Genomic DNA, 26,779 nt, shown 5'->3' with positions numbered 1-26,779 from the left:
TGTTCAGCACTTTAAACAGTCTGCCACAGCTTACTTCTGTCTACAGTCACTGGAAAAGACATAAATGATGGTTAGTGTGCAGATAACAAAAAGCTGACTGGCTGCTTTACTTGAGTACAATCATAAAGCTTTGTAAATTCTTATTAGACCGCACATTTTACAAGCAAAATAAAATCATTGAGCAGTAAATAGATAAAGCAGCAAATCATTGTTATGCATTATTGTTTTTTTTATTTGATATCTTATTATTTTTTAGAGATGCTCCTATGTGTAACCCCTAGTGATGTTTGTTATTCGAGGATTAGTGCTGAAATGTTGTTTTGGAGCATTTTCAAAAAGTCTGGCATGACAGAGATGTTTTCAGAGGTCACTGCTCTATAAGGCACTGAACTGTGTGTATGCGTGTGTGTGCATGTTTGCATTCTCAGCATTGTTAATTGAAAGGGAAGTCTTTATGATATTGTACGTGTTTATATATACGTCGGCAGTCCACTATAAACTAATGCGGGTTTATATAAGTCATTTTGAAAAGGTCGAAGGACTTCAGTGTCTGTTCCATACTCTCTGTCCTGTATTTGTGTTTGGAGAGTTTGTTCCAGGACAAGACAGGATCAAACACAGAGACCTCTCTAAAGAGGTCGGGAATTTGTCAGCTCCTAAATTACAGGGCAGGTGGAGGGTGTGATTGAAAGAGGTGGACAGGTGGAAAAAGAGAGACAAAAGATAGAGGTGAAGCAGGAGTTGTAGCCAAAGCTTTTATTTTTACGTCTTGAGCGGGGCAGTTTTTAAGAGGAGAGAATGTAAAGCTCGTGTGCAGAAGCTAAGATTTAACACAATGTAAAAAAGGAGCTTTGATGATATGAAATATATGCAGTAGAATCTTTGTAACTACAAGTCCCCGGGAGAGCATTCTTCACACCTTCCAGCATAATCCTCTGTGACATTGTGACTTGTCTGTAATTGTTGACCTAACATTTACAGGACAACCGGCTGTACTTGAATAACTGCCCCCACTTTGTTTGTGGGAGAAGCCCATGAGTTGTTTTGCACAAATGCAGCACTGTTTGTCTTCACATCACTGATCCTTTTTGTTTTGTTGTGTGTTGCAGAGAAGAGCGGCAAAGAGGTGATGTCCAAAGGCTCCAGTGGCATGGAGGTCTTACTGGCTTCACTGGAGGTCAGCTTACTCACCAACACAACTGGACACCGCAGCTTGTGACATGACAAACCTGTAACACAAAGCTTGTTCTGAAGCTTTTGCTTGTGTCTGCACAAATGGAGTGGTTTCCTTATAAGTCTGACTAGCAGATACTTACTCATCTTTGTGCTAGGCTAAGCTAAACGACTGCTGGTGCTAGCTTCACCTTTATTCGACAGTCGTCAAAGTGGTAACAGTCTAACTGATGCATTGTTTGATTTGAGATTAGACTGTGCGCATAGGAGAGAGAACATCAAGTAAAAATGCCTATAACCCACTTTACACCTGTATATTGTTTAACAAGTGTACCGTGTGGCTCCGACAGAATACCCGGGATGTCCAGACCACTCTGAACATCTTGTACATTCTCAGTGAGCTGCTGACTGTGGGTGAGTGGCGGTTTCGTTTCCTTTTTTCCAGTCTTGATGAGCAGTTTATGCCCTGATTTTGAGAACTGATGACATTTATTTCCCTGCTGGATAGTCACTTAGTGGGCAATTTAACTGTCATTTCTAATTTAGAGAAAGTATTTGGAAAAGCATTTACTGTTTCATGACTGTGAGAAGTATTTTAAAAGCATAAACTATTAATATTGCCACTCTAATAAATGACAAATGATATTAAATTGGAAATGTAGCTAGGATTGATAAAGCAGTAATGTTTTAAGGTTTGTGCTATCCAGGACTTCAACTGCATATCCCCATCATAATTGATGTTGTATCACATTTAATGCTGTTTTGTTGTTGTTTTCTGTCTTTAGGCAGAGGTCGCAGAGTGGGAGTATTTGTGTCTAAAGGAGGAACGGGAATATTATTCCAGATTCTGATCACTGCCAGTAAGGAGCTGCCTCCCAGTGAAGAACTCATGCTGCAGCTTCACTCACTGCTCGCCAAGGTTGGCCCAAAAGGTAGGCTTAATGTCACCCTGTTAAACAAACAAACACAGCACAGAGTACACCAATATATCAGGGTAGTCAGGTTCTAATGTTATTTTTTTATTCCTGTGTTATTGAATTTGCTCTTCTTTCTGTTTCCTTGTTTTACTTTGTTATGTGAACCATGTCCTGTTACTTAATGTCAGCTAAAGTCTGGTCTGTGCTGTTAAAAGTGCTCTGTTTAGTTTCCTTGTAAATAAATAAAAGTTACATTTACTTTGATATTTCTCACCAAAATGCATTGTGTGTTGAGGTCTAACAAACATTGGGTGCATTTCCTTGCCTTAAAGACATTTTAGCATGCTTTCACACCTGCCCTGTTTGGTTCGGTTCAAGCAAACTCAAGTTTGTTTGCCCTCTAAGTGTGGTTTGTTTGGGCAGGTGTGAACACAGCAGTCGCACTCGAGTGTGAACAAAACAACCGGACCGAGACCTTCTTGAAGAGGTGGTCTCAGTCTAGTTACAAACAAACTCTGGTGCAGTTCGTTTGTGGTGAAAACGTGTTCCGACCTCAATCTGAACCAGCTGCAGTCACATGACACATTGTTTGGGTTAAACATGAGCATGTTACAGTCCTGGAAGATTATTAATGTGCACCTCCTCCTGTACTGCCTTAATATGCACATTCAGCACATCCAATGCATCAAAACATTGTTTTCTAGTTGGAGCCATGCCCCGTTTTCAAACTGTATGGTTTGACTAAAATGAACAATGACCGCAATATAGTCCATGATGACCAGCGCTAAAATCACCCTTCCGTAATTGTCCCTCCATTGTGACATTAGAAAGTGCCACATTTATCTTGCAAGTGTACTCTTCTTCAATGTTTTGTTTACTTCCTCGATTTTTTCCACATGGAAATTCTGACCAATCAAGAGCAGCTTTCTTGCACAAGGCATTTTATCTGGTCCGCTTGTAAATGCTGCCGTGAGAACATGAACCTACTCTTGGCAATTATTCAACTTTCTATCAAAATTAAATCCTGATTCAGACCAAAGCAAGACAACTCTAGGTCTGAGAGCACCCTGAAATATTTTAAATTGCCAGCAGGGATGATGTCTTCGTCTTCACTGCCTTTGCGGGTGAATTGCTACATTTCTTGGCTCGTTACTGCCAACTGTAGATCAGTAGAATACTGTGAAACCATTGGCAAGATATGAAACACACCATCTGAGTGGAAGACGAATAGGTGTAGTTTGTCTCAAAGGCCTTACAAGGAATGGCAGGCCTGTCCCTTGCTCTCACAGTCAGGCAGTCTCATATCAGAAGAGACTTCAGAGACCATCTGAGTGTTTACATGCATGCATGCATCTGCTGCGTCCGAGTGTGTGTGCACTATACAAATGAGGCGGGGACTCATAACATAGTGGTCAAAAATTCTCCCTCAAGACTGTACTGTTATTTAATTAAATCACTGAGAATCTACTGATGATACTCTGCATAATATCTGACCTTACAACCTCTGTATGTTCAGACAGAAAGTTTGGAGTGAAGGCCCGACTGAGCGGAGCGCTGAATGTCACAGTCAACTTAATGAAACAGAACCTACAGAACACCAAACTGCTTCTGCCCTGCCTGCAGGTTCTCAGGGTTTACTCCACCAACTGTAAGCCATTTCTTTGAAGATAGAGAGAAGTTTAAGTCGCAAGCAGATGAAGTGTCAGTGGTATTGGATGTCTGCTTCTACCTTTGCCTGATGTCTCTTCATGTATGTGTTTGTTTTTGCAAAAGCTGTGAATGCTATTTCTTTGGGCAAGAGTGGAGTGGTGGAACTCATGTTCAAGATTGCCGCGCCGTACAGCAAGAAGAACACCAGCCTGCTGAAGTAAGCAGACGACTGAATGTTGTGTTCTAAGAAACTAACGATAGCCACAAGCTGCAGCATCTTTTCATCTTCTTTTCAGTTTTGTTTTCAATGTAACTAATTTGTCATGTTTCTTATTCAACAGGGTCGCTCTGGATGCACTGGGAGCACTGCTGAAATCCAGTGAGTAATTTGCTTTGTAGCGATGACTTTTGACTCTTCAGTAGTGTAGTGATCCTTCATTAGTGCTTGTGTCCATGCTGTGTCACCTTCCTCTGCCTCTCTAACCTCCATGTTCATCAACCCCTTGCCTGGCCTTGACTGATTTTCTGATTCTGTTGATGATCAATCAACATGGATTTCAACTTCCCCTTCTTACCTCTCCCATGCTTCTCTTCATCCCATCCCTCAGTCGCAAAGCACAGATTATCACTGCTGTCTCTCCTCCTTCCTTCTCTTTCCTGTGCAGAAACAAACGCTCGCCGTGCAGTAGATGGTGGACACGTGCCTGTCTTGCTGGCTCTGTACCTGGACTGGCATCGCAATGACACACGCCATCGCCACATGCTAATTCGCAAAGGGCTGCTGGTCTGCCTCAGGAACATCACCAACATCAAGCTCGGCAGGAAAGCATTCATAGACGCTGATGGCATGAGGATTCTCTACAACTCATCCACTGTGAGCGAGAATGTGACACACACGTGGCAGATAATTAAAGCATGCAACACATACATTCTGCACCGCACACACACTCACTCTCACCTACTCTCTACATTCTGTGTGGTTGTATTTCTAGGAGTGTCTTCCAGTGCGGACTCTGGATCCTCTTGTCAACACGTCGAGTCTCATCATGAGGAAATGTTTCCCTAAGAACCGTCTGCCTCTGCCCACCATCAAATCAGCCTTCCACTACCAGCTGCCACATGTACCTGCTGTAGGACCTGTGGCGCAGCTGTACAGCCAGCCACCTGGGGGTGAGAACACAGGACACACTCACAAACACACATCCAATTCACTTAGAGAGTGCCTGAGCATTACACTGTGTTTGTGCATGCCTGTCATTGATGATTATGCAGTACAGACAAACATATAGACGTTTATTTGCTCATGGATTCAGTCATACATAACACACAGACACATAGATGATGATGAATACATCCATGGAGCACATAAATGGTTAATGGCAACACTGCTGCACACAATGTGCCTTACAGGAAGAAAGATTCATCAGCTCTGCAGCAGGCCCTTAAAGAAGGGTAAGACGTACGTAAGACACAACTCCATCCTCAGAATACATAGACTTACTCACTGCTGCTTTCTCATTCACCTCACATCAAACTCTAACTCCACTGAACTAACACATGACATGTGTTAGCTATAAACGTGATAGAGATGCTTAGTTCACGTCGCTTAGTGCTTGCTTTGCTCACCAGTGGACATTGTACTCAGCTTATTTGCCTCCTTGCATCCACAGGCTGCCGGGTGAAACATTCGATCCCCTTTGCTTTTCTCTTAAACTGATCTTAAATAAAACATGTACAATCAGAATGTTATTTTTCGTGTAGCCCTATGCTTAATTGAATCTGCTTGGTGATGTAGATGAATACATATCTTAGTTAATTTCTTGTAGAGTGCCAAAGCCAACAGGAAGTCCATAAAACAATAATATATACATCACAATTGTGACAACTGGCAGCAGCAACCCAGTAACTCCCTTAGCCTGAGCACAAAGTTGTGTGGACGCATCTATTTTCATAAAAAAAAAAAAAAAAAGGTCAAGCGACTGCTATTACATAGACCTGTCAGAGATATCACCAGCGGAGCTCCAATGACTGATTAGTTGTCAACTATTAAATTAATTGCCAACTAACTGGAATAATTAATTGGTTTGATGAAGAAAAACAAACTCAAGATTCTTTGATTCCAGCCTCTTCAATGTGAATATTTTCTGGTTTCTTTACTCCTCTATGACAGTAAACTGAATGTATTTGGGTTGTGGACAAAACAAGACATTTGAGGACGTCACCCTGAGCTTTGGGAAGCAGGGATTGACATTTTTCACCATTTTCTGACATTTTATAGACCAAACATCACATCGATTGATTGAGAAAATAATGGACACATTAATCGACAATGAAAATTATCATTAGTTGCAGCCTTAATCACCAGCTCAGTGTATTTGAAGAAATATTCTCAACATTTCTTCTGTCCTCTAAATCTCACACTCATCTCTGAATCATGGCTGCTCACATCTTTTTGTTAACATTTTCTCTGTTCCTCTCATAGCAATTAAACTCAATGACCGAAATCAGTTGAGTTCTGCCAGTCTGGTTACGTGCCAGCCTTACACACACTTTGGAAAATAATAAACTCCTAGCTTGGGCGAAAAGAAGGAAAATGTTCATTTTAAGGACAGTCACCTTATATATCTTTGTGTGTATATGTGTGTGTGTGTGTGTGTGTGTGTGTGTGTGTGTGGGTGTGTGTGTGTACCCAGTGGATGATGTGGTGGATGAAAGCGACGATAACGAGGAGACAGATGCAGACACAGAGAACGAAACTGAGAATGAAGAGGACGAGAAGGATCAGCGCGCTCTGGTAATATTCAGCACTCGCATGCACACACCGTATTTCACATGGCAACGTTACGTGTTGCACTTAGTGTTCAAAAAGTTGAGTATATTTTCTATGTATGACCGTGGTGCAACAGAGACAGTGTACACTGTAGTGATTTACATATTTACAACATTTTTGCAGCATGATTGAACTTAACAAAGGGTTGTGATGTCATGTCATTTGAGGATACAATCTCTTACAGCTGTATCCCTTCCTCTGCACTCCTCTTTACTTCCAGCAGAGGCCAGTCATAACTCACCAACGTCAGCTCACCAGACCGTGCCAAACACTCCCGTATCTCTTTGTCAAACATGTCAACCATGTCTGATATGCTTTTACAATTGCTGATTTAATCAAAACATTGCTCTGGCCTTACAGTGTGTGACGAAGCAATCCAGCGAGGCACTCAACATTTCTAAGCGCTACAAAATCCCCTTAAAATTAAACAGCTGCATTATGTCACTTTTATTGTTTTCTCATTAGCCGTAGTTCTTCTTTCCCTCGTTTTCGTATCTCTTAATCCTTAGATAGCAGCAACAGATTAAGTAATAGCCCAGACACAGCCAGACAGCACACAGTCTGAGGTTTTACATTTAGATGTGTATTTTCCTTTTGTTTGTTTTTAATCAGAATGATGACATAGAGACGGACCTGAACAAGCTGCATCCCAAAAAGGGCCCTGGTCGTCCCTTCGAGGAGTTGAGGGTCTATGAGAGGTTTTTCTTGGAGCTTTCTGAAGACTTCCAGGTCAGTAATTTGTGCCCACAAGAGGGTTCCAGGGTGGGGGGTTCGAACCCCGGGATGGGGGAGCCCTTCTGTGTGGAGTTTGCATGTTCTCCCTGTGTCAGCATGGGTTTTCTCCAGGTGCTCCAGCTTCCTCCCACAGTCCAAAGACATGCAGGTTAATTGGTGACTCTAAATTGACCGCAGGTGTGAATGTGAGTGTGAATGGTTGTCTGTGTCTATGTGTCAGCCCTGTGATAGTCTGGTGAACTGTCCAGGGTGTACCCTGCCTCTCACCCAATGTCAGCTGGGATAGGCTCCAGTTAGGCAGTGTGTTGGCACAGTACTCTCAGTTACGTAGGTATATTTTTAACATTAAAATTTTATCCTCCTGGCTTGATGTCAGCAGCACTGTTATGTCAGAATGAATTAATATGAGACATAAATTGTCAGAGAAATATTTGATTAAGACATCAGTGTACCTTGTTTTTCTTTCTTTTTCTTTTTGTGTTTTTCTTTTCCTAATTTAATTCTATTTTTTCCATTCAATTATTTTTCATTATTAATTTTATCTTTTTTTCTCCTTCATTTATTATATTATTATAACGTCATATTATTAAGATGAATTTACCTGAATTTTAATTTATTTTCTTCCCATTACTCTTTTCCTCATTTGGCTTAATTTTCAGTGTGTGTTGCTCCTGGGTATTTTTGTATTTTGATTTTATCAGTGTTTTCACTTACTGATTTTAAATGTCTGAGATGGTAAAACCTATTTCACACACCTGCATGTCGTTATTAATTTCAACAAAAATGAAAGCCTTTGTCCCATTGCATATGTTATGAGCCTGATGAGGCGCTCAGCATTGCTTTTATCAGAGGTTATAAAATATCCTTTATTATTTTTCTTACAGTGGATGTGTGGTCTCTACCACTAATACTTGTCTGTTTTTTCTGATTGATCTTATTCCTACAGGGTTATAACTTTGAATCCTCAAAGAGTGCCTCTACCACATCTTCATCATCGTCTTTCTCCTCATCATCAGCCCCAGCTCGATCCACTCGACCAATCATAGTGCCCACAGCTCAAGCCCTGTCCCCAAAGCATGTCCCCATCTCGAGCTCTCAGGAGGATTGCACCCCTACCAAAGGACAACACACTCTGCCGTCTCCTCCTGCACCCACTCCTGCTCCCCCGACACCTCTAGAACTGGACAGCATCCACCTCACCAAGGACCAACACAAAAAAGAGGAGGCTCACATTCCTTCCCCAGACACACATATGACACTGTCCTCCCTCGCCAGGCCTCCCTCTCAGGGGCATAAGTTAGACCAGGACCTTGCACATGTGTTGGAGTGTGTCTCTCTAGAAGAGGAGAGGCCTCTGAACACAGGAGAAGAAGGAGGAAGGGGAGTCAAACAGGAAGGATCCCCAGTCAACGCCACCAGACACATCCAGTCTCCTCTGCTCTTGGGGGGCATTGCTACTCGTCGGGTGGGAGGAGGAGGCAGCAACTGGGGTTCAGATTGTGGCTCAGAGGGTGCTGAGGATGAGATGGGGGAAGGAGCAGTTCTGGAGGTGCCAGACACGGCCCTGCTCCTCCCGCTGCATGACCCCGACCTGTACGTGGAGATGGTGAAGGGAACACGCTCCGTTCCCCAGTACGCTGAAGTGGCTTACCCAGACTACTTTGGCCATGTAGCACCGACATTTAAGGAGCCCCTTCAGGAGAGAGTTTACGGTGTACAGAGGTGAGACATTTCTATTAAAACTGTGGTTTGCAGAAATCATTTCACATACAAAATAAAGAGGGTGCACAGATTATAAAAGCGAGGAATAGAAGTTGTTTTGATAAAGCACTGTAGTTCATCTCCAGTGCAAAGAAAGAGAGAAGAGAAAAAGAAACAAGCAATAAAACAAGCATAAACCATTACAACAGCGCACACAACTGCAGTTTACTGTGGTGTTTTTCATGCCAGAAAGATTTTACATAAGCAAATATTTTGTGCTTAGAATATTTTGAAACTTTTTGACCTACCCTACAGATATGAGTGTGACCTTAGGCTGACTTGTGGGGCTCCAGTCAGTCCTTTTGGAGCCTCAGTAATAGTGATGTTTTTGTAATGCTTTTTCCAAGGACAAGCTGTGACTCAAAACTCCAGGCACCATTTTACAAAAGTTAAATGCAATCATGTGGTTACATTCTGGGGTTTTGCACTTGGTTTTGCAGTTCAAATTGTCAGTGTAAATCTGAGATAGTTTATATTTTTAATTTTGTTGTCATGGTGGTGGGGAAAGGCATTTCCTTTCCTTTAGTTTTTCACATCTGTGTGAATTATTATATTTTAATGGAAAACATGTTGGTCATGTATTGTGTTAATCATGAGTTTGTTTGCGGGTCTAACTCTGCAGGTCTAAGATATTCCAGGACATCGAGAGGTTGATTCATCCTAATGATATCGTGGATAAAGTAGTTTACGACCTGGACAATCCCAGGTGAGTCCCTGTTACAGAGTCTGTTAACCTAAAACACACAGGCTAAATGGAGCTAACATTTGAAGACAGCTACAGTTTGTGTCCTTTTTCCGCTGTTGTTGAGAGCTGTGACATTCACAAATCTGATTAGCTCAATCAGTCATCGACATTTTGTTGTGTTTCAGTTGTCCTGTGATTGAAGACGATGGCGAATCACTGAAGTTCAACTCTCAGTTTGAGTCTGGAAACCTCAGGAAGGCAGTCCAAGTCAGGAAGTAAGTATTGTCACATCAGTCACAGGGTAATGAGCAACTGTTCACAATAGGATAGTCAGTGTTAAATCAACTTTTATCACGTTTATAGCACTTAAAGCCATGGCCGACTATATTCATCCTAGTGTTACATCAGTATTATTTGTTGTTGATGGTGTTTGGGTCCACATTTATAGCTTATGTTGCGATGTTTCTCCAGATACGAGTATGACCTTGTGCTGAATTCAGACATCAACAGTAATCACTACCACCAGTGGTTCTACTTTGAGGTGAGCGGCATGCGTGTTGGAACTGCCTACCGCTTCAACATCATCAACTCTGAGAAGTCAAACAGCCAGTTCAACTACGGTGAGATACACAAGAACATCTGGATAAAAACAGTCATTCTTCATCTGTTCTACAGAAGATTTGTGTGTTTTCTTAAATATTAAATTACTCTGTAGTGAGTTTAAAGAACTTTTGACCCACAGTTAGTCTTTATAAGGTCACTTGAGTATCAGATGGCACACATCGTTAGTTAGTGTGTTTGTGTTTCTCCTTGTGTGTGTGCAGGCATGCAGGTGCTGATGTACTCAGTGCAGGAGGCGATCAGTGGAAGGCCACACTGGGTCAGAACAGGAACAGACATCTGTTACTACAAGTAGGTGCACTCAGAGGGGGAGAGGCTATCTTTTTGATAAGTGTTTTCAGTCACAGTTTTCGTGCAGCATACCAATTTTGCCATACTGAAGCTACTGTCAAGAATATTTATACATTTTATAGACAATAGCTATAAAGCTTAAATACTTTGACGTTCTTAATACTGCAACATCTTCAAGAAGCATCCTTTAGAAGGGAACTCTCACCTTTACATCTTTTTAAATTGTACCGCATACTTAAAACATGTAGTGCATGTATGATGTAATGTACACTAAGTGGCCATTTTATGATCAACATGTACAATCTAATGGACTTCAGAATAGTAAAAAACTTTTGATGATGCCTATAATGTTTAGTTTTAGGGTTTAGTCTTAGTTCTTAGACATGGTTAACATAAACCAAGGGGGCAAATAATTAGAAACACATCACAGTATAATGTAGTCCAGTACAACACCATCTTAAAGGGACAGTTCACCTGAAAACTAAAAACACACATTTTTCCTCTTACCTGTCGGGCTATTTATCAGACTGGATTGTTTCGGTGCGAGCTGCCGAGTGTTGGAGATATTGGCCATAGAGATGTCTGCCTTCTCTGGAAGACATGAAACTAGATGGCACACTTCCTTCTGCCTGGCTATACAGTTGGTGGGTATAGTTCAGCTGAAAGAGAATAGTTCCTACATTAAACTGCTCACAACAAGGTTTGTGGATTATCTTGAGTAACCGGGTCATGATTTCTGGAAAGAGACATTGCTGTTGAGGTTTTCAGATGTTTGGGTTTTTTTGCACTTTAAGCACCATAAGATGAGTGCCATCTAGTTCCATTATATTAAGAGCGAAGGCAGACATCTCTACCGTCAGTATCTCCAACATTCTGCAACTCACACCAAATAATTTGGACTGATAAATAGCACTACAGGTAAGAAGAAATATATGCAATTTTGATTTTTGGATGAGCTGTCCCTTTAAACAATTACCTGCGAAATAACATATAACTGAATTCTCACATTACCAACAGTGTTACTAAATGTGAACATCAGCATAAAGCTTCTTGACAAGTAGCTGTGTGTCACAACTGCTGTATTGGATTGTAATAGATTGTGTAGGTGTACCTAATAAAGTGGCCATTGAGTCAAAGTGTTATGAGTGCTGTATTGTGCAACACTTACCCATGAAACATTCGTGCTTCTCCACAGGAATCACTTTGCAAGGAGTTCCATAGCAGCTGGTGGTCAGAAAGGGAAGTCTTATTATACGATGACCTTCAGCACAACCTTCAGCCATAAGGATGATGTCTGCTACTTCGCCTATCATTACCCATATACATACTCCACTCTTAAGGTACTGTTACAATACCATTGTTTACTGTCATCTAGAGAACATTAGCATGTAGTAGTATACATATCTCTGACCCCCCTTTTGACCATATTGTCTAGTTGTAATGGTTTTGCTCCCTATGATTCTCAGCACACTCTTGTCTCCTATGGTAATTATTACTCTCTTCTCCTACTGCGAAACCTCCCAGACCCCCAGTGACTCCAGATGCAGCTGCCTCTTGATGGAGTTCACTGTTTTTTCCCTTGTTGTATCATTTATATGTCCTTCAAATCTGAGCTCAGATAACTGCTGTGCTCTCTAACTACTGTACACTCGTTATGTTGATAGTTATGTTTATATAATTACATTTTGTCTGCCTTTATCGAGAGCGACTATGCAGAATTGCTTATAATACAAGCCACAAAAGAGAAGCTCAAACTGAATCACTTAATCACAAAATGGCCTCATAAACAGCCAGTGAAACAATACAGCGGTAAAATGTTGAGAAGCGAGGAGAGATTAGGTTTTAAATGGAAGCTGTAGATAATAATGTTAGCGGGCAAAATGTGAAAACTTTAATTTATTCCTTTGATTGTGTCCTCAGATGCACCTGTCCAAACTGGAGGCTTTGAGGACCCCTCAGATCTACCTGAGACAGGACGTCCTCTGTGAAACACTGGGGGGAAACAGCTGCCCCCTTCTCACCATCACTGCCTTGCCTGAGTCCAACTCCAATGATCACATCTGTCAGTTTAGTAAGTAAAGTAGTTGTAAGTAGGATATACTTTTTATAGTTTTGTTTGTATCCACAAGCTGTCAAAGCTTTTGACTTACTGGTCCATCTACGTCCCAACCCATACCCATGGTCATGAACTCTGGGTAGTGACCGAAAGAATGAGATAGTGGTTACAAGTGACTGAAATGAGTTTCCTCCATGGGGTGGCTGGGCTCAGCCTTAGAGATAGGGTCAGGAGCTCGGACATCCAGAGGGAGCCGCCTTTCACGTTGAAAGGGGTCAGTTGAGGTGGTTCAGGCATCTGATCAGGATGGTAGGAGGCCCCGGGGCAGAGCCAGAACACACTGGAGGGATTACATATTTCATCTGGCCTGGGAACGACATGGGGTCCCCCAGGAGGTGCTTGAAAGCGTTGCTGGGGAGAGGGGCATCTGGGGTGCTTTGCTCGGCCTGCTGCCCCGCAACACAGCCCCAGATAAGCAAATGAAAATGGATGGATGTTTGTATCCAGGATTCCCATTGTCATCTTTGATACTGAGTGGTTGCCTGGGTCCAAACCTTTCAAGTGTAGTTCAAGTTGACAAATCTGTCTGATATCAGGCAAACTGAGTGGATTATCCTGGTGAAATTAAGTCCTGGATGTTCAAACATAGGTGAAAATGGCCCTGGAATCATTTAGTTGTTCTGGAAAAATGTTAAGTGTGCAACAAAATTATGATGGCATCATATCAAACTAGCAAATGGGTCTTAAATGTATGTTTGCCAGATGTCCTGGTAACAGCCGGCATCTTGAAGCCACTGGGCCATAATATCCAAATATTTAATGGCTGTTGTGTCGTCACCTTAGACAAGTCTTACTGACAAATCTAATCTGCCATTTTGAAGATGGACTTTCATTCTTGTCCTTGTCTGTGTTACAAAATCTTAAAGGTCACACTTGCTAGCTTTTTTAAGTTTTAACTGCATCTCATTGACTTCTTCAGCAAATGGAGCTCTGAGATTATTTTGTCCCAAATAATCTATAATTAGTTAAAAAAACACTGTGCAGGATTTTCCAACAAAACATACAGAAGTAATCCCTCTAAATCAACACCTATGACCCATCAGAAGCGTGTGGCGGTGTATTTTTCTGCAGAGACTCCGTCCTCTGCCTTTATTTCCTTCTTATTTTGTGTTTGGGACATTTATGGGCGTGTACCTTCACAGCGCTTATGTGAGATAGCAGTTTTATAGGAGCTTTATAAGAAGGTAGCGACCAGGTGTCAGACAGTAAGCAACAGGCAGCAAAGAAGCACAAACGTATAGCAAGGTGAATTGCCAAACAAGAGTGAATCTGGGCTTTTACGTTCACTTTTGCTGGGAAGAGTGTTTACAGATAGTAACTGACAATCCTGCATGGTAAAAATACGATAGTACAGTATAAAGATTCTCCGGGCCTTTGTAAAAGATTTGTGCTTCTTCACGCTTGGCTCCTGGACAGTTCTCTAAAATGTTCTCTAAGAAAAGACGGGAATGTGCCGTTCTTTCTAATGCTTGCAAGAACATAAGGATGAATATCGGTGCTTCCAAAATAGGTTTTCCCTCCACTGTAGTTTACTGAGTCTGTTTGTTTTTTCTCATTCCTCTGTTTGTACTGTGCACTTCTTCTTTCTCAATCTTTAGGGAATCGTCCGTTGATCTTCCTGTCAGCCAGAGTGCACCCTGGAGAGACCAACGCCAGCTGGGTAATGAAGGGCACGCTGGAGTTCCTGATGGGCACCAGCCCACTTGCAGCCAGCCTGAGAGAGGCCTACATCTTCAAGATCGTCCCCATGCTCAACCCTGACGGAGTTGTAAATGGAAAGTGAGTAAGAAGAGTCTCGAAAAAAATTAACACAAATTCACAGCTTTCAAGTAGATGCAAACATCTGCTGACCCTCGGCCTGCACGTTGGTCACAGCTTTATTTACATTAACACACACACAGTCTTGTCTTGAAGGATTCTCCAGCTGTTGCTCTCTTCTTTTCCACTCTGTATCCTTCCCCTCTTCTGCCGTCTCCTTTCTGCTGTAGTCACCGTTGTTCTCTGAGTGGAGAGGATTTGAATCGCCAGTGGCAGAACCCCAATCCTGAGCTCCACCCCACCATCTACCACACTAAGAGCCTGCTGCAGTACCTTGCACACATACAAAGGGCACCGCTGGTATGACCTCTAATTAAGTGGACTTAAATTACTTTGGGGGCATTTTGCACTTTGCCGCATCATCTTTCATTTGGGAAGTATAAAGAGTCTCTCCTAACGTCTTAATAATGTCGGTGCCATTCCTCCTGTTCAGCTGCACACACTGTTTGGCTGCATGTTCACTAAATTTCATGTGGATAAATCACCACATTAGTTTTAGGACATTAATGCAGTTACCATAAACAACAGCCTCTTCTGGCCTCTGTGCTACACTGTGTGTCAGCAAGTTAGATATAATGGAATATTGCTTTTATGGGAGATTTGTTTACTGTATAAAGAGTAATGGCTTTACAGCACAAAGCAAGGTGAGGCCGCTGTCCTTCTTCTGAAAACACACCGGAGAAAATGTCGCAGTATATATGTATAAACAGATATCTGCATATGTGTGCAGAATCTGTAGGCAACAGGACAGAATTTTGGTATCAGAAGCATTCTGGCCTCTGTTTGTAGTCCCGATAGTACTGACCAGTCAGGTTTGAGTGGGCTTTGGTTGCCTGCAGGTAAACAGTTCATGTGGAGAGCAAAGGACGCAGAACATATGGCCAAAATGCATTCTCCCATCGGCTATCATCTGATTACGATTTATCTGTTTGTTCTAATTTGTCTGCCTTTATATGCAGATAGCTGTTTTATAGAGGTTAGCCCAAATGTTTAAATTTGCCGATCAAACTGTGAACTTCATCTTGGCATTATTGTCATCAGACCGCCAGCCAGTGGGTTCCAAGATTGTCTTAGCAGTAACATTGATGATCATTGATCATCATTTGATGATGATACAATGAGTTAATTTGAGTAACTGTCTCTGTGTTTGATTTTTGTATTCATTAATTTCACATAGCCACTTAAACAAGTTTGTAAAATTAGAGCAAGAGAAGATAAAGCCAATTTCCTTTCACTGCAGTGTGCATCTTAATCTTAATCCTTTCCTTCCTTTATTTCCTGGGTGTGTGTTTATGTGTGTGTGTGTGTGCGCGCGCGTGTGTGTGTGCACGCGTGCATCTGTGCACAGGTGTTTTGCGACTACCACGGTCATTCCAGGAAGAAGAATGTGTTTATGTATGGCTGCAGTGTGAAGGAGACAGTCTGGCAGTCCAATATCAGCGCGACATCCAGTGACTTACAGGAGGACCTTGGATACAGGGTGAGCACGCACACACATACACACACACACACACACTCACACTCAGTCTGCCTTTAGTGCATACCAACACTCATCCTTACAGTGTCACTCTCTCTGTCTGTCTGTTTCAGATTAGTCTTCTCACCTCACTGAATAATAACTGCATGAACTCAGAACAAAAAGATAATCTTCATTAAGTTTTAGCATCTTATATTTACGTCATCACATACCTGTCCTGTACAGTGTATGCACTGCAATTCACTTCCTGTGTCCCAACTTAATACCAGATTGTAGCACCATTTTAACTTGTTATACTTTGGCACTTAAAACTGTCAGTAATTGAGTTTGACTTCCTCTCTATTTGTAAATATGCTAACATCAGGCACCATTTCCAGTTTTGAGATACCTGCATCCTGTGTCATTGCTATGGATATCCTTATTGTGTTCATTTTAGATGCCTAATCTATTAGTTTTCTGTCTTTTTTAGTCAGTGTCGTGTTTCAGCAGCAGCTTTTATCTGACAGACACATTCAGATTTGTTTTACTCAGGCAATTTTAGTATAATTGACCTTGAATTTGACTCTGCATCAGTGTAGGACTTTTTCTCTCTACTCACCAGTCAAGCTGGTCAGGTCAAGATCAGTTTGTTGTTTCTCTCTGCATTTGGGAATGCAACAAAAATATTTTTCACTCAGCAGAATGCTAATAAAGATGGCAGACTTTGCTAGTGGACATGTCGCCTCAGGCTACGAGCCCACAGCAAACATTTTGGAAAGCAGCATCAGCTGCTCTGTACATAAGCCAGTTGGACACAGTTATTTGTCCCGACTATAAAACATACTTTATCATCTGTCCCCCCGACACACTAATGCACACACACCTACGCATAAACACTCAAACAGCTTCATGTGTGTCTCTCAGGCGCTGCCTAAGATCCTGTCCCAGATCGCCCCGGCCTTCAGCATGGCAAGCTGTAGTTTTGTTGTGGAGCGCTCCAAAGAGTCAACTGCCCGCGTTGTTGTGTGGAGGGAGATAGGAGTGCAGCGCAGCTACACCATGGAGAGCACGCTCTGTGGCTGCGACCAGGGCAAATATAAGGTAAGACAGACTCAGTGTCATTGAGTTTAGCACAATAACCCTGCTGTTAAATTCCTTGGTGCTACTTCTAACATTCTTCTGATGTCAAATAAGGGGAGAGGCAGTAATGGGGAATCACTTGGCTGAACTCGAACTGGGGGTGTTGTGGTTTATGGTCGGAGCTTTAAAGGTGCAGTCAGCGATTCTAGAGAAAGATTGTTGATATTGGAACTCGGCACCCAAACAAATAAACCCCTTCCCGTCAGATCTCCTTAAGAGGCTCCATCTTACTGTCACTCTTTATCTTTGTACATCCATGGCCATGGTAGTGTTGCGTGGCTCACTTTGACAGCTTTGTTTGTTTCCCATTTACAGAGCCAGGGCTGTGTATGAAGCTGGAATCAGAGAATTTTAACTTATTTTCCGAAAAAAAAAAAAAATACCAGTTGGAAATTAATTCAATAGCTGACAACTAATTAATTAATCGTTGCAGCTCTAATTACATTTTATTGCATTTTACATGTGTTTTATTGTGTCTCCCACCCCTGCGAGTGAGAGGGAGGTGCCCCTATAAATCTCAAAGTGTCCACTAGGTGACAGTGCAGCCCTTGTCTCCACTCTCTCCTCGCTCTGCGTCTTCTTTTCTCCTCCTTTCCTTTGACCCTGCTATGTCCCTTTCTTCTCCCTCACTGTCTTTGCACCCCAGCTGATTTCCTTCCTACTGGATTCTGCCAATGTCAACATCTTACACATCCAGAGGCAGTCTAGGGATGCCATTTTGGCACTGATTAGCACCCCCACTGCTTTGCGTGAAAGTGTTTGTCCAGATGTGCAGGAACTAATGTCCTCTGAATTGAGGCTGCATATCTCTGTGGCCAGGCCAAATTTAAATGTTCCTTAGCTCTGCTCTGGGGAAATAGGAACATGAAAGTTTTGTAGTTGAGTCGGGGGGTAAGCTCTCTGTGTGTGTGTCCCTGAGTGAGTATTCATTTACGTGTGTGATTGAACAGCACTGTGAAGACTTTGTTGGGGTTGCAGGTGTGAGTGCACATGCTTTTGAATGTGTCCCTTCTGCAAATGAAATATATTATCATGTTTCTACATGAAAAGTTTCCTTGGCAACCGCTTTCCAGCATTGAGAACTGGGGTGTTTGAAGATGGACAACGGCCCCAGAGCAGCTATTGAAACCCACAGCAGCCATTTTAAAGCAGATTTCTGTTGGAGCTTTGAAATTATTTTTAAATCTAGCTGTATGTTGGAAGTGTGTTCCTCCTGGTGAACATATTAGTACCTATTTATCAGTATGTGTCTTTGATGTGCATGTACATGTTCTCCTCAGGGTCTTCAGATTGGCACCCGAGAGCTGGAGGAGATGGGAGCTCAGTTCTGCGTGGCCCTGCTGAGGCTGAAGAGGCTGACGGGGCTCCGCAATCACCAACACCTGCTGGATTTAGAGAGCGATATTATTGGGACACAGTCTAAAGTGGTCAGGTTAGTAATGTGCACAGTTCATGCAGGCGCACACACTTGCTGTGAAGCTATTTAGAGATGGAGAGTGTTGCTGTGAAGGTTAGAAACTCACACACAGTGTACACAGTTGAGGAATATAGTCTGTGGTCTCATAGAAACAAGACAGCAGGCTAACGCCACAGATGTCATGAACTAGGCTTCAGAATTTTTTATTTCTCAGCATTGTAACCTTCCCAAGATATCTCAGATGAGAAGCACTTTCTTTTGCCAAAAAATTCTGCCTGGAAATAAAACAAAAAAAACAACAGTAAAGTTGTTACAGGCTGTTTTCCTTTATATCTGTACAAATCCCCCTCCTTACTGCCAGACACGTTCCCCCCTCGGCACTGATACTCAACGGTGTGACTGTCACTCTGGATCCCCTCTGAATCACTACTCAAGAAACACATGAAGGCTTGCATTTATGCAGGGCTGCTGTGAGCATCATTGAAATTCTATCAATGATCATGTGTGATGAATATAATGAAAAGTCTGGAGTGAGAGGGGAGTGGGTATGAATAATTGTCAGCAGTGTCATTATTCCTCCAAGAGAGCGTAAAACAGCCACAAGATCTTTTAAACCATTTCCACCTACACCTCAGGCCGCAGTGAACAGGATGGTACTGTATGGATTAAATGCACATGGAACACACACACTAGTACACTGTCGCACAGTTGCTTGCAGCTGGAATATATTTGCACAAAGCAGGAAAGAAATACATTAAAGATATCATTGTCAGAGCATGTCTTCATCCACTTAAGTGCTGGTGCGTTCAGGGGACAGCAGCATTGAATATGTTCAACTGTGGGACAAACACTAATCTCACTAGTCAAAGCAGTATAGTGTATTATATCTTCATATTGTTTATAGCTCTGGACTCACTGCAGTGATTCATTAGAAAGTTTATCTTGATTATTGTCTTGGAGTTCACAATTTAATGCTCCGGCCTCTCTTCTCTCTCCTCTCTGTGTTGCCAACTGCATTATATAGACAGCTTAAACAAAAGTAATCATATTTTTATGCCCTCAGCGTTTGGTGCAAAGATGAGTCTATTAATCATTCATCAGAAAATGATGAAATATTGGTGTTTATCCTGGAAAAATGCCAAATATTCTCTGATTTAAGTGTCTTGAGAGTGCAAATTTGCTGCTTTTCTCTGTTTTATATGATTGTAAATTAAATATCTTTTGGGATTTAGACGGCTGATTAAATAAGAAAAGTCATCTGGGAACTTGCCACCTACTGTACATTGTCCATTATTTTCAACATTTTTTAAGTAATTAAGCCGTTTTTTGCAAAAAAAAAAAATAGTTGATAGACTATCAAGTACTGAAGTGAATTGTTACTTGCAGCCCTATGTCAGATTTTTCTGACTGTATGCAGAACCAATAGAGTGCCCAAGAAATGAGTCCTAAAACCCGGAAATAAGTTAGCATTTTACCATTCCTGGTTCCCTTGTTTCAAAGTCAGTGGGTTTTTTTGAATGGGTTTTTGGTTAGATGCCTCAAAGAAGGTTTGAAAGAGACTTTCATGTTTTGTTCTACAACATAAAATACATCAGTAAATACCCCACTCGTGAATTTTGAAGCTTTTTTTGCATCTCAGAAAAGGTGGTTGCTAACAAGTAGCTAATTGAGAATCATCTACAGAACATCATCGTGCCGATCATGACTTTAGAGCTGTGCTCTGGGGGCGACGTTTAGACATGCAACCATGGTGTAGTTTGTTTATAGCTCAGTGTTAGCTTTCTACTTGTGGCGATTTCATTCAGGCTTTAAAAATCATGAAAGTGATGTTCATTCTTGAACATTGTCATGCTGAAGAAAACGTGCAAATATCATAAACGTTTGTTCAACATAGAGCTTGTTTTCGGCAATAATCCAAAATCCAACAAAAAAAATTCTATAGGCTTTTTGAACCAGGGAGCCAAGAAGATGCTAACTTCCTGGTTGCACCTTATAAATGGAAAGGTACTTAAGTCATAGCCATGCCCTTTGCCACACATAGCCTTTTTCTCACCAACATGGAACGGGTTCCATTACGGTTTCCACGCCCAAATTTGACCAGAGCTAATTACATTTTACATAATAATAATAATAATAATAATAATAATAATAAATCGGTTTTATATAGCGCTTTTCTAGATACTCAAAGACGCTTTACAAAAGAATACGTACAGAAACAGGCACTCAAACAAAACACTCAATCAAAGGACACTCAAACAAGACACTCAAACAAAAGGCAAATAAACAACACTATACACTACACTACAAAGGGACCACATATTAAGACAGAGAGCGGGTGGAGGATGAAACGGGGGAGGATTTTTTTAGATGTTGTAGGTGATCCTGAAGAGATGGGACTTAAGCTGGCTCTTGAATGAGGGGAGTGTGTCATAGATGACAATGTGCTCGCTAAAGTTCTGAAAATCATGAAATATCAGGTTGATAAACCAATGTTAAATGTGTTTTTGGGGCTTTTAAAAAGGGCGTAGGCTACTGTTTATAAACAGTATCACCAGTGAGAGTGAAAGCCAACTCCAAATTTGCAGTATTTGCGTGTCAGATTTTGGCACTGTGACCGAGATTGTAAGCTTCCTCTCGGACACATGCTGCTCACAGTCTGGCACCCTTACCTTTTTATAAAGTCCCAACCTCAACTGCTTTGTGCCCAAGAACGTCCCAACCATTTGGTCTTCCACTGATCGAAAGTACAGCTGTTTGATCCTGGTCTGAAATATGCTTGGCAAGATACTGAGCCCTTAATTGCTCCTGATGGCTGTGCCATCGGTGTATGAGTGTGTGCGAATGGTTAACTGAGTAGACGGCGGCATCTTGTATGGTAGCCTCGGCCACCAATGTTTGAATGTGTGTGTGATTGGTTGAATGCAGCGTGTGGTGTAAAAGCACTTTTTTAAGAATAAAAAGGGGCTATACTAATGCAAACTAATCTAACAGTCCATTTCCACAACAACATAAGAAGAAAATAAGAAGATACAGGCAGAGGGCAGAGTCTGTGCAAAAAAATATACTGCCACACACTTCTAACGGGTCATAAGTGATGATTAAGAGGGATTACTTCTGTATTGAGTCTGTACAATGACTTTTTAGGAACATCCTGCATGGCATATCTTTAAAGATTAATCAAGAAAATCAAGTTTTAGCTCTAAAATCACAATGAAGTCATTCAACATTCAAAGTTGCACTGAAGTTTCTTCACTGATAGTCTTCATTTATATTTTAAGAAATGGCTTCAGACCATGAGCCAGCGTTACCCTTGTACGTCCTAACAAATGACCACATAGCTTAACTGCGTGTCACATCAACTCTATTAAAAGTCCCTTTTCGGAACTGTGAGGTCCACACAGATTAAATTGTACTTCAGCTCAACACCGCAAATAAATTATTAAATTTTGCCAAACCCAAGCTTTGACCACCAAGGTTATCTTAATTTCTTTTTCTTTTCTTTTTTTTAACATCAGAGTTCTCTCCTCCACCGATTTGTTAAAGCAGTTGATTTGGAAGAACGGCTTTAAACTCAAAACCACTTAATGCTCGCATCTCGGCATCTCTCTGTGTCTCCCATTCTCTCTCCCCTACTAACCGACTCTACTCTAATATTGATATATTCATTCATCATTTATGTGTCTGATCATTAAGGGACTCCAAAAGTGTTTTTGTGTGCTGGTGTGTGTGTGTGTTTGTGTGAGTGTCCTTTGGGATTAGTTGCTCTCATCCAGGGTTTATGGTTTTATGCGTGGGGCTTGGTATGGTACCACTTACCGTTTAATAGGTCATCACAACAATGATATTGTGGCCATTGGGAGGCGTCTGCAAATAACTGGGTGTCTCGGAGTGAGTAAATGGGTGGATACGGGCATGGGTGTGTTTTTGTATGCGTGTCAGGAAGACAGAAAGAGATGTACAGATGTAAGATGTGGTGGTTTATCCAAGTAAAATGATGGTAATTTGGGGTTTTAATGTGCATACATGAGCTGTACTGTATATAAAGATGGCTGCAACTGGTGGATGGAGAAAATGTAACCCAAAGAAAGAAGAGATTGGGTATGGTACTTCTATAATGGCCTGTAATGGTTGACTCACAACTCCCATTATCTGTTTGGACAATATTCTGTCCATCCACATCATTACCCACATGCACACACACATTTACTGTACATATACTGACGCACAATTTCTCCGTCTCTCTCTCTCCTGCACTCACACTGGTGAACTTGGTGGGAGATCATTGTCTGAGCCCCCCTGATCGACTGTCTCCCTGGGATCACATTTCAGACCATTAACACCATTAAAAACCCACTAAAGCCACTAAAACCTCAAAGAACCACCAACCATTTAACCATTAAGACCGACAGGGAGGAAAAAAACACAGCCTCATCAGTCAGAGCACACTTTGTGTCCTGCTTCTGTTCTATTGAGATTTTAAAATCTGTTTTAATATGTATAATGTATTTTCACTTTACATTCATTTATCAAGCCAAAAAATGCAAAACATTCCCTGGTTCTAGCTTCTTAAATTAATGATGTGCTGTTTTTTAAACTGAATATCCTTGAATTCTTGATTGTTAGTCAGAGAAAAAAAGAACTTAAAGGACATCACCTTGGGCTCTTGGGAGTTCGTGCTGGGCTTTTGTCATATTTTATAAACAAAACAGTTAATTAATTATTTTTTAATAATCAGTATTGAGTCTTGGGGAATAAGATCCTGCACACTGCTTTTGCTCAGCATCATAGTTTATAGGTTATGCTAATGTTTCAATCCCTGTGGATCTTCATTGAGACTGCACAGTTTTTACAATACCGTGATTAGCACTGTCGCCTCACAGCAAAGGGGTTCCTGGTTTGAACTCCAGGGTGGGGGAGCCCCTTTGTGTGGAGTTTGCATGTTCTCCCCGTGTCAGTGTGGGCCTTCTCCAGGTACTCCAGCTTCCTCCCACAGTCTAAAGACATGCAGGTTAATTGATGACACTAAATCACCAGTAGGTGTGAATGTGAGTGTGAATGGTTGTCTGTCTCTTATGTGTCAGCCCTGTGATAGTCTGGCGGCACATCGGCCTTGCAGCTTTTATAAATCATTCAGAATTGTTGAACATTGTATATTTGTATGCACTACAAGTACACAATGTTTAACAATTTGTAAAAACTGTGTGAAATAATTTTAAAGAAGATCCAGAGGGACTGAAACATTAGTATAACCAATAAATTGTGATGCGGGATCTTCTTTTCTTAACACTCAAGTGACACTTTCCAACACACCTGCATCTGAGAAAGTTGGATGTGCGAATATGTTCTTTTAAAGAAATGCAATAATCAAAACAGACATGCTGTGACATGGTCAGGCAGAGTTTAGTGTATAATGACAGAAGGTAAGATGACAGGCGTCATTTCTTTTTGTTTGCCATTTTCTTTTAACTTAACACATCATATAGCAAAGATGATATTTATCCAGATAAACCAGCATATTGATAATCCTACATTCTGTACAAATGCCCCATGCTGTGTTTGGTTTTTGCTGTCAAGAAATGGGTTTCTCAAAAGTACATTTTCAAGGGCCATGAAACCCATTTCAGATGTTTCACTCTGTGAATTCAGAGAGCTCTTAGCTGCCTCCAGTGCCTCTGAGTTCAGCTCAGAGTGAAGCACAGTATAATGACAGTTATGTTCTACACTGTATACACAAGTGAAGATAAGGCTTTGTTTTAAAGAAGAGCTGCACAAATGTTTGTTTATATTTTCTCAGAGTAATGCATGCAGATATATATTTTTTTTAACTATCCATGAGCGTTAATGGTGCAGTGTGCCTGCTTTTCCAAAGCCCTGACACAATGTAGATGAGGCGTTGTGACCGTGACAGGCTCACTTACATCATTAACTTTCAGAGAAAAATTAATGACACTTTTATTTTGTTACCTAGCAGCAGCCCCACCACCTATGTGATGGAGGAGGACGAGCCGTCCTTTCTGGAGGCGATAGACTATAGCGCAGAGAGCAACGACGAGGACGCCGAGCCTGAGAACGAGCACGCCAGCGAAGCCCCGGAGATTCCCGATCAACTGTCGGACTCTGAGACAAATCACAGGGACTGATTTTATCTCCTCAATAGCTGGCAACGTGAGCGTATAACCAGCCAGTGCTTGGATTGTCAGCTGATCTAAAAGATTTCACAGGTGGAGTAGTCAGAACCCACTCTCCTCATGCTGGTGAATAAATAGCTTAGATTTACACCTGATCCAGTTATATAGACACTTTACGATGGTATGTCAGCTGCATTGAGGTGCTCCTCTCCCAGATGGATTGATTTGTCGGCCCACTGGAGCCGATTGTGTTGCTCAATGAATGTTCTCACCTTTCACTGTCATCCTATAACCTTCATGAACTGTAACCCCTGACCTCAGACACCATATAGCCTCTGAGATTCACTTATAGCTAGCCAGAGCAGCAAACAGCAGGCACCGCCGATCCTTAACTTGAACCCTTGTCGCTCATTTCCCACAGCTGACCTTACGCTGAAGCTATCTGACAAGGCTGTGGTAGTGTAATAAAGCCAATGGCTTCTCTAGGTACTGTTTCTGAAACTCCTCTCACCTGTCGCTCTGTGTTTGGTGAAAACACTCCCAGTGACGGAGGGAAACTGGATCTCCTCCACTGACCTCCACTGACCAGCCAACCAACCTGCCTTCTTATTTCCGTCTTCTCCGTACACTCACCCTGCACTTTAACTTTTTACTGCTTTTACCTGACACTTCCTTGTGTCCTTCCTTGCTTGCCTCCTTCCTTTTTTCCAACAAGCCAAGGTTGCGGTGTCTAAATGGGATGCGGGAATGACCAAACAGCTCTGTCATAGCTTAGCTGCAGGTTAACATCCGTCATCCCGGGCGTCTCGTGTAGAAAAACCCACTCAGATGTAACCTCACTTCCTCTATGTAACCCCTCCCTCTTCGGCCACAGTGCACGTGGTCCACCAATGTGCTGTTTGCCTCGCTTTATCCAAAAGTCAAACTATTTATATCACTCAAATGTAGAATGTTCACGTCTTTATCAAGACAAACCTTGTACTATACATGAAATGCAGATATAAACACGCACCACAAACTAACAAACACAGGTCTGGTTTGAGTTTCTCAGTCAGCAGTCAGAGCATAAAGACGGAATGTAAAATATCCACACGCACTGTTGGTGTTTTCATTGTTTTTAATAATAGACAGTATTATAACGTTAGATGAAGCAGTAACGAACAAGACGCATGAGCTGCAGAGAACAAAAAGAAACACCTTTTGCACTTTGGATAAACTCTATAAAAGCAAAACCAAGAGAAACAAACTGAATGAAACATCACTTCACAACATGTCACAGTTTGCAAACCTCAACTTCAGTCAACTTCAGTCACCTCATTAGTTTTGAAGCTCTCAGCCCAATGCTGGTGGTAACATTGCTGTGATGTTTTAAAAAATTATACTGGAATTTAGTTTCCTTTTTATCCTCAAATCTGTGTGCACATTTTGTGGATTTGCTGAGGAGAGACCCATGCATACAAACAGATGGTGCTTTGTAACGAGAGTTTAAAGTAGTTTGTTTGATTATTTCTTTATTTGTTTGTGGAGATGAGGTATGATTCTGTTGCATTTGTACAGCTAGCGCATGGCTACTTTCTGTTGTTTTTACTTTGTAATTTATTGAGTATTGTTTTCTGGGATGCAAACCTGTATGTATATGAGGCATTTTAAGTGTGTGAGTGCTAGTGTGTGTGTGTGTGTGTGTGTGTGTGTGTGTGTGTTCGCAGGAGTTTAAGTTATTCCATTATTCAGCTCAGCTAATGCTCTTACAGTTTGTTTCTTCTTTGAATTTGATTATCCTCTCACTCTCCTTCACTCCCCTCAATCATTCTCTCCTCTTCCCTCTAACCTCTTCCATTCTCTTGTTTTCTGTCTTTTAGTTCTACTTCCTTTCAGATTTTACTCAAGAACTTACGAACCCAGGGAGGTCATTGTTCTGGGCGTCTGCGTGTGTGTATGTAAAGGATAGATGATGTGAAAAAATGTCCCTGTGAGAATTGTGTGTGCTGTTATGTTTGTTTCTCTGTAGCAGTTTATGTTGGGGCGACTTTTGTTTTATGTT

The 26,779-nt window shown here is 41.6% G+C and overlaps 1 protein-coding gene across 5 annotated transcripts in view; it reads left to right on the top strand.

The window, feature by feature from the left end:
• The window catches only part of agtpbp1 (ATP/GTP binding carboxypeptidase 1), a 35,366-nt gene extending 9,788 nt beyond the window's left edge, over window positions 1–25,578 (top strand). For 2 of the 5 annotated variants that reach the window (XM_033620580.2, XM_033620583.2), the window contains 24 exons: window positions 1,110–1,177; window positions 1,524–1,587; window positions 1,959–2,105; window positions 3,607–3,738; window positions 3,864–3,957; window positions 4,082–4,119; window positions 4,406–4,614; window positions 4,733–4,910; window positions 5,151–5,192; window positions 6,434–6,534; window positions 7,183–7,299; window positions 8,252–9,027; window positions 9,689–9,772; window positions 9,937–10,026; window positions 10,223–10,371; window positions 10,576–10,663; window positions 11,859–12,003; window positions 12,584–12,734; window positions 14,378–14,558; window positions 14,768–14,897; window positions 15,946–16,077; window positions 16,978–17,154; window positions 18,474–18,625; window positions 24,579–25,578. In XM_033620580.2, coding sequence (XP_033476471.2) covers window positions 1,110–1,177; window positions 1,524–1,587; window positions 1,959–2,105; window positions 3,607–3,738; window positions 3,864–3,957; window positions 4,082–4,119; window positions 4,406–4,614; window positions 4,733–4,910; window positions 5,151–5,192; window positions 6,434–6,534; window positions 7,183–7,299; window positions 8,252–9,027; window positions 9,689–9,772; window positions 9,937–10,026; window positions 10,223–10,371; window positions 10,576–10,663; window positions 11,859–12,003; window positions 12,584–12,734; window positions 14,378–14,558; window positions 14,768–14,897; window positions 15,946–16,077; window positions 16,978–17,154; window positions 18,474–18,625; window positions 24,579–24,750 — 3,617 coding nt within the window. In that variant the 3' untranslated portion in view covers window positions 24,751–25,578. The remainder of the gene's footprint in view (window positions 1–1,109; window positions 1,178–1,523; window positions 1,588–1,958; window positions 2,106–3,606; window positions 3,739–3,863; window positions 3,958–4,081; window positions 4,120–4,405; window positions 4,615–4,732; window positions 4,911–5,150; window positions 5,193–6,433; window positions 6,535–7,182; window positions 7,300–8,251; window positions 9,028–9,688; window positions 9,773–9,936; window positions 10,027–10,222; window positions 10,372–10,575; window positions 10,664–11,858; window positions 12,004–12,583; window positions 12,735–14,377; window positions 14,559–14,767; window positions 14,898–15,945; window positions 16,078–16,977; window positions 17,155–18,473; window positions 18,626–24,578) is intronic. The other 3 variants (XM_033620581.2, XM_078170683.1, XM_033620582.2) reach the window with 3 other exon arrangements.
• Window positions 25,579–26,779: the final 1,201 nt, after the last annotated feature.

The sequence above is a fragment of the Epinephelus lanceolatus genome, chromosome 9 (assembly GCF_041903045.1).
Source record: "Epinephelus lanceolatus isolate andai-2023 chromosome 9, ASM4190304v1, whole genome shotgun sequence".
Taxonomy (NCBI): domain Eukaryota; kingdom Metazoa; phylum Chordata; class Actinopteri; order Perciformes; family Serranidae; genus Epinephelus; species Epinephelus lanceolatus.
Note: the sequence above shows the minus strand (reverse complement) of the source record. Positions and strands in the feature narration are given on the sequence as shown.